General features: G+C 49.3%; 1 protein-coding gene across 2 annotated transcripts in view; it reads left to right on the top strand.

Moving 5' to 3' along the window:
- RAD9B (RAD9 checkpoint clamp component B) overlaps window positions 1-15,167 on the top strand; it is a 285,854-nt gene that overhangs the window by 90,271 nt on the left and 180,416 nt on the right. The window contains exon 3 of one of the 2 annotated variants that reach the window (XM_063964401.1): window positions 2,456-2,605. The exons of the other annotated variant lie outside the window; for it this stretch is intronic. Within the exon in view, the coding sequence (XP_063820471.1) occupies window positions 2,456-2,605 (150 nt within the window). The remainder of the gene's footprint in view (window positions 1-2,455; window positions 2,606-15,167) is intronic. 2 annotated transcript variants of the gene reach the window in all.

Here is a 15,167-nt window from a genome sequence, read left to right as displayed (position 1 = left end):
CAATGGCAGACAGCGTGCCCTCGTTACACATAGCGGCAGACAGCGTGCCCTCGTTACACATAGCGGCAGACAGCGTGCACTTTTTACACATTACGGCAGACAGCGTCCCCATTTTACACATTACGGCAGACAGCGTCCCCATTTTACACATTACGGCAGACACCATACACTTTTACACATAACGGCAGATAGCGTGCCCTTTTTACACATTACGGCAGACAGCGTCCCCATTTTACACATTACGGCAGACAGCGTCCCCATTTTACACATTACGGCAGACACCATACACTTTTACACATAACGGCAGATAGCGTGCCCTTTTTACACATTACGGCAGGCAGATTCTACCTTTTTACACATAGCGGCAGGCAGATTCCCCATTTTTATACATAGCGGCAGGCAGATTCCCCATTTTTATACATAGCGGCAGGCAGATTCCCCATTTTTACACATTGCGGCAGGCAGATTCCCCATTTTTACATTGCGGCAGGCAGATTCCCCATTTTTACACATTGCGGCAGGCAGATTCCCCATTTTTACATTGCGGCAGGCAGATTCCCCATTTTTTACATTGCGGCAGGCAGATTCCCCATTTTTATACATAGCGGCAGGCAGTCCCCCCTTTTTACACATTGCGGCAGGCAGTCCCAACAAATAAAAAAAGAAAGAGACAGAAAGAAAGAAAGAAAGAAAGAAAGAAAGAAAGAAAGAAAGAAAGAATTATACTTACCCTCTCTGTTGGCTCAGGCTCCTCGGTGCAGCTTCCCGGGCAGTAGAGAAGAAGGAGGAGGGAGGTGAAGGAGGGAGCCGCAGCAGCGCTGTGTTACTGGTGGAGGCGCTGCTGCTGCTGCCCCTCTGCTTCCCTATAGGCTGTTCTCAGACAGCCTATAGTGAAGCAGAGGAGCAGCAGCAGCAGCGCCTCCACCAGTAACAAAGCGCTGCTGCGGCTCTCTCCTTCACTGAGAGACTGTGACCTGTTTGTATATGAGGGAGGGAGGGACGGACCCTCCTCCCTCCTTCGTGTGCGGGTGGCCAGAATCGTTCCTTATGACGGGCGGGTCACGGGAGCGCTGGTGTGCGGCTGCGGCATGACATACAATGAGTCATTGTGACTCATTCATGTAATGCCGGCCGGCGGCTATGGGCCCTTGAGTGCGGCGGGGCCCCAGTGCAATGCACTGCCTGCCCCGCCAGTAGTTCCGCCCCTGGGCCCGTGTGCAGAGAGGAGGAGGGCCGTGTGCAGTCTCCGTCCTGATCTCCTCTCTAGCAGGCAGTGCATCACACCAGGGTTGGACTGGTCCACAGGAGTACAGGGGAAATACCCGGTGGGCCCCACTGCCTGAGGGTCCACCGCCTCCTCTAAGAATCAGGTTCTAGACTGTGTGCTTGAATGATACATCATACATATGTTGCATTATACTGCACAGGACTTTGGTGTATTGTCTACAGCACAGGTTCTCAAACTCAGTCCTCAGGACCCCACACAGTTCATGTTTTGCAGCTCTCCTCACAGAATTACAAGTGAAATAATTAGCTCCACCTGTGTACCTTTAAAATGTGTCAGTGAGTAATTAATTCACCTGTGCACCTGCTGGGTTACCTGCAAAACATGCACTGTGTGGGGTCCTGAAAACTGAGTTTGAGAACCTATGGTCTACAGTGCATTGCTGTTAATCTTGTACATTATTGTGCACTATCAGTATTTACTATATATAAAATGGTTACTCAAGCTTCTGTGGAGGTTGGGCGCACCCCTAAATATGGGCCCCTGTCACTGCATTTTCCCAGTGGGCCCTTCATGCCTCAGTTCAACACTGCATCACACTGAGCACTAGTAGACTGTGCCAGAGTCAACTGTGCATGCGTAGGTCTCGGGGAAAATGGCACAGCGGACATTTTCCCAGCGATTTTTTTTACTGTGCATGTGCAAAATGACAGGAAAATGGTGTGGCGGCTATTATGTGATTTTCCATTGCTGCAGAACCAGGACTCCGGAATGGTAGGTATTGAAGAAATAAAATGGGTGTGCAGTGTGGGCCCCCTGCCCCTGACACACCCTACATCCATTATAGATACGCTGCTGCCATACCAGAATATATACTAAGAAAGAAAATATGGAATCTGCTACTATCCTATACTGTTACTATATATTACTATCCTTTACTCATTATAGTAATAATCTGTATTCCACAAGTTTGCAGATGTATGCAGTTACAGCCACTTAGGTAATTCAGCTACACGTCATATGCTTGCCTTCGTACTTACTGATAATTCATTATTACTGTATTTGCAGATTTTAAATATTGTTAATGCTGTGGAACATATTGCATTTGTGCTCTCTAAGCAGGCAGTATTCACCATTCACATGCTATTGCACAGTTGTTCACACTTTGTTATTGGTAAATAAATTGTAACGATTGCTTGCTTTAACATAACATTCCTCCTGTATGCCTAGCTTGCCTTGAGAGCGGTTAGTTCTTCCAGATCAGCATATGCCTGCATCGTATTTTCATCATTCTTTTTCAATAGTTACCATAAAGCATCTATTCATGAACAAGGTCACAGTGATGTTCTTTTGCAAATAAATTGCAAATTTTCAATGAAGGTATGTGTGGTATTAATATATTTCACTTATATTAAGACAGTTCATTTAAATACAATGTTACAATTTTAAGAAACAAATCAGGTAATGTGTAGTGTACCTCAAATGATAAAATGCCATTTGACCTAAAACACAAGTTTATCTTCCAAAAGTTAAAAGTTATGGCCAGCTTCCAGTGTATAATGGAAATAATAATCAAAGAGGGGCATGCCTTAGTTATCAGAATGCAATTCTTAGTTTCCATTGTGTGAGGGAGCGACCGCTCTTTTATATACCCCCACAATGAAGTCATCATGGAGAACCTGATCTGGCAACGCATGGGCACGACTTATTGCTGCTTTCTCTTACGTCCTAGAGGATGCTGGGGACTCCGTAAGGACCATGGGGTATAGACGGGCTCCGTAGGAGACATGGGCACTCTAAGACTTTAGATGGGTGTGAACTGGCTCCTCCCTCTATGCCCCTCCTTTAGACCTCAGTTAGATCCTGAGCCCAGAGGAGACTGGATGCACTACAGGGGAGCTCTACTGAGTTTCTCTGAAAAGACTTTTGTTAGGTTTTTTATTTTCAGGGAGCACTGTTGGCAACAGGCTCCCTGCTTCGTGGGACTGAGGGGAGAGAAGCAGACCCACTTTCCTGGACTGATGGGCTCTGCTTCTTAGGCTACTGGACACCATTAGCTCCAGAGGGTCGGAACACAGGTGTCGTCCTTGCTGTTCGTCCCAGAGCCGCGCCGCCGTCCTCCTCACAGAGCCGGAAGATTGAAGCCGGGTAAGTATAGGAAGCAAGAAGACTTCAAAGGCGGCAGAAGACTTCAGATCTTCATGAGGTACCGCTCAGCGGTCGCGCTATGCACCATTGCTCCCACAACACACACAGGCACAGCAAGGGTGCAGGGCGCAGGGGGGGGCGCCCTGGGCAGCAATTTACCTCACATATGACTGGCACACGTATATAGATACTGCGGAGGCAGTATATAATAAATCCCCTGCCAGAATAATAAAAATAGCGGGACCGAAGCCCGCCGTCGAGGGGGTGGAGCTTGATCTTCCAGCACTAACCAGCGCCATTTTCTCGCTTGTCCAAAAAGGTGGCACTACCGTCCCCGGACACGGCGGCCCTAAAGGATCCTGCGGATCGCAGGCAGGAAACTACCTTAAAATCAATTTTCTCTGACGTCCTAAGTGGATGCTGGGACTCCGTAAGGACCATGGGGAATAGCGGCTCCGCAGGAGACTGGGCACAACTAAAAGAAAGCTTTAGACTACTGGTGTGCACTGGCTCCTCCCACTATGACCCTCCTCCAGACTTCAGTTAGAATCTTGTGCCCGGCTGAGCTGGATGCACACTAGGGGCTCTCCTGAGCTCCTAGAAAGAAAGTATATTTTAGGTTTTTTATTTTACAGTGAGATCTGCTGGCAACAGACTCACTGCAGCGAGGGACTAAGGGGAGAAGAAGCGAACCTGCCTAACTGGTGGTAGTTTGGGCTTCTTAGGCTACTGGACACCATTAGCTCCAGAGGGATCGAACACAGGACCCGACCTCGATCGTTCGGTCCCGGAGCCGCGCCGCCGGCCCCCTTACAGAGCCAGAAGCAAGAAGTGTTCCTGAAAATCGGCGGCAGAAGACTTCTGTCTTCAACAAGGTAGCGCACAGCACTACAGCTGTGCGCCATTGCTCCTCATGCACACCTCACACTCCGGTCACTGATGGGTGCAGGGCGCTGGGGGGGGGGCGCCCTGAGGGCAATATAATACACCTTGGCTGGCAAATCTACACCATATATAGTCAGGAAGGCTATATAGGTGTAAAAATACCCCTGCCAGAATTCTAGAAAAAGCGGGAGAAGTCCGCCGGAAAAGGGGCGGGGCCATCTCCCTCAGCACACTGGCGCCATTTTTTCCTCACAGCTCCGCTGGAAGGACGCTCCCTGGCTCTCCCCTGCAGTGTCAAACTACATAAGGGTAAAAAAGAGAGGGGGGGCACTAAATTTAGGCGCAGTATATATATATATATATATATATATATATATATATATATAATATAAGCAGCTATAAGGGAAAAACACTCATTTATAGTGGGATCCCTGTGTTATATAGCGCTCTGGTGTGTGCTGGCATACTCTCTCTCTGTCTCCCCAAACTGTGTCGACATGTTTGATGAGGAGGCTTATGTGGAGGCGGAGCAGATGCCGATAAATGTGATGTCGCCCCCTGCGGGGTCGACACCTGAGTGGATGGTTCTGTGGAAGGAATTACGCGACAGTGTCGACTCCTTGCATAAAAGGTTTGACGACATACCAAATGTGGGACAGCCGGCTTCTCAGCCTGTGCCTGCCCAGGCGTCTCAAAAGCCATCAGGGGCTCTATAACGCCCGCTACCTCAGATGGCAGACACAGATGTCGACACGGATACTGACTCCAGTGTCGACGACGATGAGACTAATGTATCTTCCAATAGGGCCACACGTTATATGATTGAGGCAATGAAAAATGTGTTGCATATTTCTGATGTTACCCCGGGTACCACAAAAAAGGGTATTATGTTTGGAGAGAAAAAACTACCAGTTGTTTTTCCTCCATCTGAGGAATTAAATGAAGTGTGTGAAGAAGCGTGGGCTTCCCCCGATAAGAAACTGGTAATTTCTAAGAGGTTACTAATGGCGTACCCTTTCCCGCCAGAGGATAGGTCACGTTGGGAAACATCCCCTAGGGTGGATAAAGCGCTCACACGCTTGTCAAAGAAGGTGGCACTACCGTCTCCGGATACGGCCGCCCTGAAGGAATCTGCTGATAGAAAGCAGGAGGCTATCCTGAAGTCTATATATACACACACAGGTGTTATACTGAGACCAGCTATTGCTTCAGCAGGGATGTGCAGTGCTGCAGCTGCGTGGTCGGAAAATATTGATACCCTAGACAGGGACACTATATTGCTAACCGTAGAGCATATTAAAGACGCACTCTTATACATGAGGGATGCACAGAGGGATATTTGCCGGCTGGCATCTAAAATAAGTGCAATGTCCATTTCTGCCAGGAGAGGGTTATGGACTCGGCAGTGGACAGGAGATGCAGATTCTAAAAGGCACATGGAAGTTTTGCCTTATAAGGGTGAGGAGTTGTTCGGGGATGGTCTCTCGGACCTCGTTTCCACAGCAACAGCTGGGAAGTCTACATTTTTACCCCATGTTCCCTCACAGCCAAAGAAAGCACCGTATTATCAGGTACAGTCCTTTCGGCCCAATAAGGGCAAGCGGGTTAAGGGCGCGTCCTTTCTGCCCAGAGGCAGAGGTAGAGGGAAAAAGCTGCAGCATACAGCCAGTTCCCAGGAACAAAAGTCCTCCCCCGCTTCCTCTAAGTCCACAGCATGACGCTGGGGCTCCACAGGCGGAGCCAGGTACGGTGGGGGCCCGTCTCAAAAATTTCAGCGATCAGTGGGCTCGCTCACGGGTGGATCCCTGGATCTTTCAAGTAGTATCTCAGGGGTACAAGCTGGAATTCGAGACGTCTCCCCCCCCCCGCCGTTTCCTCAAATCTGCCTTACTAACAACTCCCTCAGGCAGGGAGGCAGTGTTACAGGCAATTCACAAGCTGTATTCACAACAGGTGATAGTAAAGGTGCCCCTACTTCAACAAGGACGGTTCGGTGAGACCCATTTTAAATTTGAAATCCTTGAACACGTATATAAAAAAATTCAAGTTCAAGATGGAATCGCTCAGGGCGGTTATTGCAAGCCTGGACGAGGGAGATTACATGGTATCACTGGACATCAAGGATGCTTACCTGCATGTCCCCATTTACCATCCTCACCAGGAGTACCTCAGATTTGTGGTACAGGATTGTCATTACCAATTCCAGACGTTGCCGTTCGGTCTATCCACGGCTCCGAGGGTCTTTACCAAGGTAATGGGCGAAATTATGATACTCCTTCGAAAGAAGGGAGTTTTAATTATCCCGTACTTGGACGATCTCCTGATAAAGGCGAGGTCCAGGGAGCAGTTGTTGGTCGGGGTAGCACTATCTCGGGAGGTGCTACAACAGCACGGCTGGATTCTAAATATTCCAAAGTCACAGCTGGTCCCTACGACACGTCTACTGTTCCTGGGGATGGTTCTGGACACAGAACAGAAAAAAGTGTTTCTCCCGGAGGAGAAGGCCAAGGAGCTGTCATCTCTAGTCAGAGGCCTCCTAAAACCAAAACAGGTGTCGGTGCATCACTGCACGCGGATCCTGGGAAAGATGGTAGCTTCCTACGAAGCAATTCCATTCGGCAGGTTCCATGCAAGAACTTTTCAGTGGGACCTGTTGGACAAGTGGTCCGGATCGCATCTTCAGATGCATCGACTGATAACCCTGTCTCCAAGGACCAGGGTGTCTCTGCTGTGGTGGCTGCAGAGTGCTCATCTTCAAGAGGGCCGCAGATTCGGCATACAGGACTGGGTCCTGGTGACCACGGATGCCAGGCTTCGAGGCTGGGGGGCAGTCACACAGGGAAGAAACTTCCAAGGACTATGGTCAAGTCAGGAGACTTCCCTGCACATAAATATTCTGGAACTGAGGGCCATTTACAATGCCCTAAGTCAGGCAAAACCCCTGCTTCAAAACCAGCCGGTACTGATCCAGTCAGACAACATCACGGCGGTCGCCCATGTAAACCGACAGGGCGGCACGAGAAGCAGGACGGCGATGGCAGAAGCCACAAGGATTCTCCGATGGGCGGAAAATCACGTGTTTGCACTGTCAGCAGTGTTCATTCCGGGAGTGGACAACTGGGAAGCAGGCTTCCTCAGCAGGCACGACCTCCACCCGGGAGAGTGGGGACTTCATCCAGAAGTCTTCCAACTGATTGTAAACCGTTGGGAAAGGCCACAGGTGGACATGATGGTGTCCCGCCTAAACAAAAAGCTAGAAAAATATTGCGCCAGGTCAAGAGACCCACAGGCGATAGCTGTGGACGCTCTAGTGACACCGTGGGTGTACCGGTCGGTTTATGTGTTCCTTCCTCTTCCTCTCATACCAAAGGTACTGAGGATAATAAGGAGAAGAGGAGTAAGAACTATACTCATTGTTCCGGATTGGCCAAGAAGAGCTTGGTACCCGGAACTTCAAGAAATGATCTCAGAGGACCCATGGCCTCTGCCGCTCAGACAGGACCTGCTGCAGCAGGGGCCCTGTCTGTTCCAAGACTTACCGCGGCTGCGTTTGACGGCATGGCGGTTGAACACCGGATCCTGAAGGAAAAGGGCATTCCGGAGGAAGTCATTCCTACGCTGATTAAAGCTAGGAAAGAAGTAACCGCAAACCATTATCACCGCATATGGCGAAAAAATGTTGCGTGGTGTGAGGCCAGGAAGGCCCCAACGGAAGAATTTCAGCTGGGCCGTTTCCTGCACTTCCTACAGTCAGGGGTGACTATGGGCCTAAAATTGGGTTCCATTAAGGTACAGATTTCGGCTCTATCGATTTTCTTCCAGAGAGAACTGGCTTCACTACCTGAAGTTCAGACTTTGGTTAAGGGAGTGCTGCATATTCAGCCCCCTTTTGTGCCTCCAGTGGCACCTTGGGATCTCAACGTGGTGTTGGATTTCCTAAAGTCACATTGGTTTGAGCCACTTAAAACCGTGGAATTGAAATATCTCACGTGGAAAGTGGTCATGTTGTTGGCCTTGGCTTCGGCCAGGCGTGTATCAGAATTGGCGGCTTTGTCATGTAAAAGCCCTTATCTGATTTTCCATATGGATAGGGCAGAATTGAGGACTCGTCTCCAATTTCTCCCTAAGGTGGTATCAGCCTTTCATCTAAACCAACCTATCGTGGTGCCTGCGGCTACAAAAGACTTGGAGGCTTCCAAGTCGTTGGATGTAGTCAGGGCCCTGAAAATTTATGTTTCCAGGACAGCTGGAGTCAGAAAGACTGACTCGCTATTTATCCTGTATGCGCCCAACAAGTTGGGTGCACCTGCTTCAAAGCAGACTATTGCTCGCTGGATCTGTAGTACGATTCAGCTTGCACATTCTGCGGCTGGACTGCCGCATCCTAAATCAGTGAAAGCCCATTCCACGAGGAAGGTGGGCTCTTCTTGGGCGGCTGCCCGAGGGGTCTCGGCTCTTCAACTTTGCCGAGCAGCTACTTGGTCGGGGTCAAACACGTTTGCTAAATTCTATAAGTTTGACACCCTGGCTGAGGAGGACCTAGAGTTTGCCCATTCGGTGCTGCAGAGTCATCCGCACTCTCCCGCCCGTTTGGGAGCTTTGGTATAATCCCCATGGTCCTTACGGAGTCCCAGCATCCACTTAGGACGTCAGAGAAAATAAGAATTTACTCACCGGTAATTCTATTTCTCGTAGTCCGTAGTGGATGCTGGGCGCCCATCCCAAGTGCGGATTGTCTGCAATACTTGTATATAGTTATTGTTTAACTAAAGGGTTATTGTTGAGCCATCTGTTGAGAGGCTCGGTTGTTATCATACTGTTAACTGGGTATTTTATCACGAGTTATACGGTGTGATTGGTGTGGCTGGTATGAGTCTTACCCGGGATTCAAAATCCTTCCTTATTGTGTCAGCTCTTCCGGGCACAGTATCCTAACTGAAGTCTGGAGGAGGGTCATAGTGGGAGGAGCCAGTGCACACCAGTAGTCTAAAGCTTTCTTTTAGTTGTGCCCAGTCTCCTGCGGAGCCGCTATTCCCCATGGTCCTTACGGAGTCCCAGCATCCACTACGGACTACGAGAAATAGAATTACCGGTGAGTAAATTATTATTTATGCGACTACGGGAGCCCTGCTCAGACCTGCAGTAGCGTCGGCATGGGTGGGTAGCGAAATTGCAGCTTGGGCAGATAATTTGTCATCTGACATTGACACCCTAGATAAAGATAGTATTTTGTTGACCTTAGGGCACATCAAGGACGCAGCGTTATATATGAGAGAGGCTGCAAGAGATATTGTGCTTTTGGGTTCAAGAGCCAATGCCATGGCAGTTTCTGCTAGAAGGTCCCTGTGGACCCGTCAATGGACAGGTGATGCTGACTCAAAGAGACATATGGAGGCTTTGCCTTACAAAGGTGAAGTTTTATTTGGGGAGGGCCTCGCGGACCTGGTTTCCACGGCTACCGCAGGTAAGTCTTCTTTTTTGCCTTACGTTCCCCCACAGCAGAAGAAAACACTTCAGTACCAGATGCAGTCCTTTCGGTCTCATAAGTTCAGAAAGGGGCGTGGCTCTTCCTTCCTCGCCAGAGGTAGAGGGAAAAGAACACCAGCTACGGCTAGTTCCCAGGAACAAAAATCCTCCCCGGCCTCTACAAAATCCACCGCATAATGCTGGGGCTCCGCTGCGGGAGTCCGCACTGGTGGGGGCACGTCTTCGACTCTTCAGCCAAGTCTGGGTTCAGTCGGATTTGGATCCTTGGGTGGCCGAAATTGTATCCCAAGGCCTTGCCATCTTCTCCCCCAGAGAGGGAAATAGTAGTTTGTAATAGCTGCCATACAAAAGCTGTGTCAACAGCAAGTGTTTATCAGGGTTCCCCTAGTGCAACAGGGGAAAGGGTTTTATTCAACCCTATTTGTGGTCCCGAAGCCGGATAGCTCGGTCAGACCAATTCTGAATCTAAAATCCCTAAACCTATATTTGAAGAAGTTCAAATTCATGATGGAATCTCTCCGGGCAGTGATCTCCAGCCTGGAAGGGGGGGATTTTATGGTGTCACTAGACATAAAGGATGCATACCTTCATTCCAGAGTGCTCACCTTCTAGAGGGTCGCAAGTTCGGCATTCAAGATTGGGTTCTTGTGACCACTGAGGCGAGCTTCCGAGGATGGGGAGCAGTCACACAAGGAAAAAAATTTCAGGGAACATGGTCAAGCCAGGAGGCTTGTCTACACATCAATGTGCTGGAATTAAGGGCCATATACAACGGCCTGCAACAGGCGGAGAATCTTCTTTGCAACCTACCCGTCCTGATCCAGTCAGACAACGTCACAGTCGTGGCGCATGTAAACCGCCAGGGCGGGACAAGGAGCAGAGCAGCAATGGCAGAAGCCACCAGGATTCTTCGCTGGGCGGAAAATCATGTAAGCGCTCTGTCAGCGGTCTTCATTCCGTGAGTAGACAACTGGGAGGCAGACTTCCTCAGCAGGCACAATCTCCATCCAGGAGAGTGGGGACTTCATCAAGAGGTCTTTGCCGAGGTAACAAGTCGTTGGGGACTTCCTCAAATAGACATGATGGCGTCACGTCTTAACAGAAAGCTTCGGAAGTATTGTTCCAGGTCAAGGGACCCTCAGGCAGTGGCGGTGGACGCCCTGGTGACACCGTGGGTGTTTCAGTCGGTCTATGTGTTCCCTCCGCTTCCACTTATCTCAAAAATATTGAGAATAATAAGACGAACAAGAGTGCAGACAATACTCATTGTCCCAGATTGGCCTCGAAGGGCCTGGTATTCAGATCTTCAGGATTACCGCGGTTACGTTTGACAGCATGACGGTTGAACACCAAATCCTAGCTAGGAAAGGTATTCCGGAGGAAGTCATCCCTACTCTACTCAAAGCTAGGAAGGAGGTAACGGCGAAGCACTAACACCGTATCTGGAGGAAATATGTATCTTGTGTGTGAAGCCAAGAATGCTCCTACGGAAGATTTTCAGCTGGGTCGTTTTCTCCATTTTCTACAGACAGGAGTGGATATGGGCCTAAAGTTAGACTCCATTAAGGTGCAGATTTTGGCCTTATCTATATTCTTTCAGAAGGAATTGGCTTCTCTCCCAGAAGTCCAGACTTTTGTAAAGGGAGTGCTGCACATCCAACCTCCTTTTGTGCCCCCAGTGGCACAGTGGGACCATAACGTGGTGTTACAGTTCCTTAAATCACGCTGGTTTGAACCTCTTCAAACAGTTGAATTAAAATTTCTCACTTGGAAAGTGGTCATGTTGTTGGCCTTGACATCTGCGAGGTGGGTGTCCGAATTGGCGGCTTTGTCTCACAAGAACCCCTATTGAGTTGAGGACTCGTCCTTAATTTCTGCCTAAAGTGGTTTCGTCGTTTCATATGAACCAACCTATTGTGGTGCCTGTGGCTACGGGTGACTTGGAGGATTCCAAGTCACTTGATGTAGTCAGGGCCTTAAAAATTTATGTAGCCAGGACGGCTCGGGTTAGGAAAACAGAGGCACTGTTTGTCCTGTATGCAGCCAACAAGGTTGGCGCTCCTGCTTCTAAGCAGACTATTGCTCGCTGGATCTGTAACACGATTCAGCAGGCTCATTCTACGGCTGGATTGCCGTTACCAAATTCGGTAAAGGCCCATTCCACTAGGAAGGTGGGCTCTTCTTGGGCGGCTGCCCGAGGCGTCTCGGCATTACAGCTTTGTCGAGCAGCTACTTGGTCGGGATCAAACACTTTTGCAAAATTCTACAAGTTTGATACCCTGGCTGATCAGGACCTCATGTTTGCTCAATCGGTGCTGCAGAGTCATCCGCACTCTCCCACCCGGTCTGGAGCTTTGGTATAAACCTCATGGTCCTTACGGAGTCCCCAGCATCCTCTAGGACGTAAGAGAAAATAAGATTTAAAACCTACCGGTAAATCTTTTTCTCCTAGTCCGTAGAGGATGCTGGGCGCCCGTCCCAGTGCGGACAAATTCTGCAAGGCTTGTATATAGTTGTTGCTTACATAAGGGTTATGTTACAGTTGAGATCAGTCTCTGGCTGATGCTGTTTTGTTCATACTGTTAACTGGTTTAGTATATACCATGTTGTACGGTGTGTATGGTGTGGGCTGGTATGTATCTCGCCCTTAGATTAAATAAAATCCTTTCCTCGTACTGTCCGTCTCCTCTGGGCACAGTTCTATAACTGAGGTCTGGAGGAGGGGCATAGAGGGAGGAGCCAGTTCACACCCATCTAAAGTATTAGAGTGCCCATGTCTCCTGCGGAGCCCGTCTATACCCCATGGTCCTTAAGGAGTCCCCAGCATCCTCTACGGACTAGGAGAAAAAGATTTACCGGTAGGTTTAAAATCTTATTTCTCTGACGTCCTAAGTGGATGCTGGGGACTCCGTCAGGACCATGGGGATTAGCGGCTCCGCAGGAGACAGGGCACAAAACTAAAGCTTTAGGATCAGGTGGTGTGTACTGGCTCCTCCCCCTATGACCCTCCTCCAAGCCTCAGTTAGGTTTTTGTGCCCGTCCGAGCAGGGTGCAATCTAGGTGGCTCTCTTAAGGAGCTGCTTAGAAAAAGTTTTTAGGTTTCTTATTTTCAGTGAGTCCTGCTGGCAACAGGCTCACTGCATCGAGGGACTTAGGGGAGAGAAGTTCAACTCACCTGCGTGCAGGATGGATTGGCTTCTTAGGCTACTGGACACCATTAGCTCCAGAGGGAGTCGGAACACAGGTCTCACCCTGGGGTTCGTCCCGGAGCCGCGCCGCCGACCCCCCTTGCAGATGCTGAAGATTGAAGGTCCAGAAATCGGCGGCAGAAGGCTTTTCAGTCTTCATGAAGGTAGCGCACAGCACTGCAGCTGTGCGCCATTGTTGTCACACACTTCACACCAACGGTCACGGAGGGTGCAGGGCGTTGCTGGGGGCGCCCTGGGCAGCAATGTATAATACCTTATTCTGGCTAAAAATACATCACATATAGCCCCTGGAGGCTATATGGATGTATTTAACCCCTGCCAGGTCTCAGAAAAACGGGAGAAGAAGCCAGCCGAAAAGGGGGCGGGGCCTATTCTCCTCAGCACACAGCGCCATTTTCCCTCACAGAAATGCTGGTGGGAAGGCTCCCAGGCTCTCCCCTGCACTGCACTACAGAAACAGGGTTAAAACAGAGAGGGGGGGCACTTATTTGGCGATATGTATATATATATTAAAATGCTATAAGGGAAAAACACTTATATAAAGGTTGTCCCTGTATAATATAGCGTTTTTGGTGTGTGCTGGCAAACTCTCCCTCTGTCTCCCCAAAGGGCTAGTGGGGTCCTGTCCTCTATCAGAGCATTCCCTGTGTGTGTGCTGTGTGTCGGTACTTGTGTGTCGACATGTATGAGGACGATGTTGGTGAGGAGGCGGAGCAATTGCCGGTAATGGTGATGTCACTCTCTAGGGAGTCGACACCGGAATGGATGGCTTATTTAAGGAATTACGTGATAATGTCAACACGCTGCAAGGTCGGTTGACGACATGAGACGGCCGGCAAATCAATTAGTACCTGTCCAGGCGTCTAAAACACCGTCAGGGGCGTTAAAACGTCCTTTTTACCTCAGTCGGTCGACACAGACACTGACTCCAGTGTCGACGGTGAAGAAACAAACGTATTTTCCTTTAGGGCCACACGTTACTTGTTAAGGGCAATGAAGGAGATGTTACATATTTCTGATACTACAAGTACCACAAAAAAGGGTATTATGTGGAGTGTGAAAAAACTACATGTGGTTTTTCCTGAATCAGATAAATTAAATGAAGTGTGTGATGATGCGTGGGTTTCCCCCGATAGAAAATTATTGGCGGTATACCCTTTCCCGCCAGAAGTTATGGCGCGTTGGGAAACACACCTTAGGGTGGATAAGGCGCTCACACGCTTATAAAAACAAGTGGCGTTACCGTCTCCAGATACGGACGCCCTCAAGGAGCCAACTGATAGGAGGTTGGAAAATATCCTAAAAAGTATATACACACATACTGGTGTTATACTGCGACCAGCGATCGCCTCAGCCTGGATGGGCAGCGCTGGGGTGGCTTGGTCGGATTCCCTGACTGGAAATATTGATACCCTTGACAGGGACAGTATTTTATTGACTATAGAGCATTTAAAAGATGCATTTCTATATATGCGAAACTCTGGCATCAAGAGTAAGTGCGATGTCCATATCTGCCAGACGATGTTTATGGACACGACAGTGGTCAGGTGATGCAGATTCCAAACGGCACATGGAAGTATTGCCGTATAAAGGGGAGGAGTTATTTGGGGTCGGTCCATCGGACCTGGTGGCCACGGCAACAGCTAGAAAATCCACCTTTTTTTTACCCCAAGTCACATCTCAGCAGAAAAAGACAGTCTTTTCAGCCTCAGTCCTTTCGTCCCCATAATATCTGCCCAGGGATAGAGGTAAGGGAAGAAGACTGCAGCAGGCAGCCCATTCCCAGGAACAGAAGCCTTCCACCGCTTCTGCCAAGTCCTCAGCATGACGCTGGGGCCGTACAAACAGGTGCGGTGGGGGGTCGTCTCAAGAGTCAGCACGCAGTGGGCTCACTCACAAGTGGACCCCTGGATCCTACAAGTAGTATCCCAGGGGTACAGATTGGAAATTCGAGACGTCTCCCCCTCGCAAGTTCCTGAAGTTTGCTTTACCAACGTCTACCTCCGACAGGGAGGCAGTATTGGAAACAATTCACAAGCTGTATTCCCAGCAGGTGATAATCAAAGTACCCCTCCTACAACAAGTAAAGGGGTATTATTCCACACTATATTGTGGTACTGAAGCCAGACGGCTCGGTGAGACCTATTCTAAATGGAGTCACTCAGAGCAGTGATAGCGAACCAGGAAGAAGGGGACTATATGGTGTCCCTGGA

This window comes from Pseudophryne corroboree, chromosome 1, assembly GCF_028390025.1.
Source record: "Pseudophryne corroboree isolate aPseCor3 chromosome 1, aPseCor3.hap2, whole genome shotgun sequence".
NCBI classification, from domain to species: Eukaryota; Metazoa; Chordata; class Amphibia; order Anura; family Myobatrachidae; genus Pseudophryne; species Pseudophryne corroboree.
The sequence above is the reverse complement of the archived record's forward strand: the minus strand, read 5'-3'. Positions and strand labels throughout refer to the sequence as shown.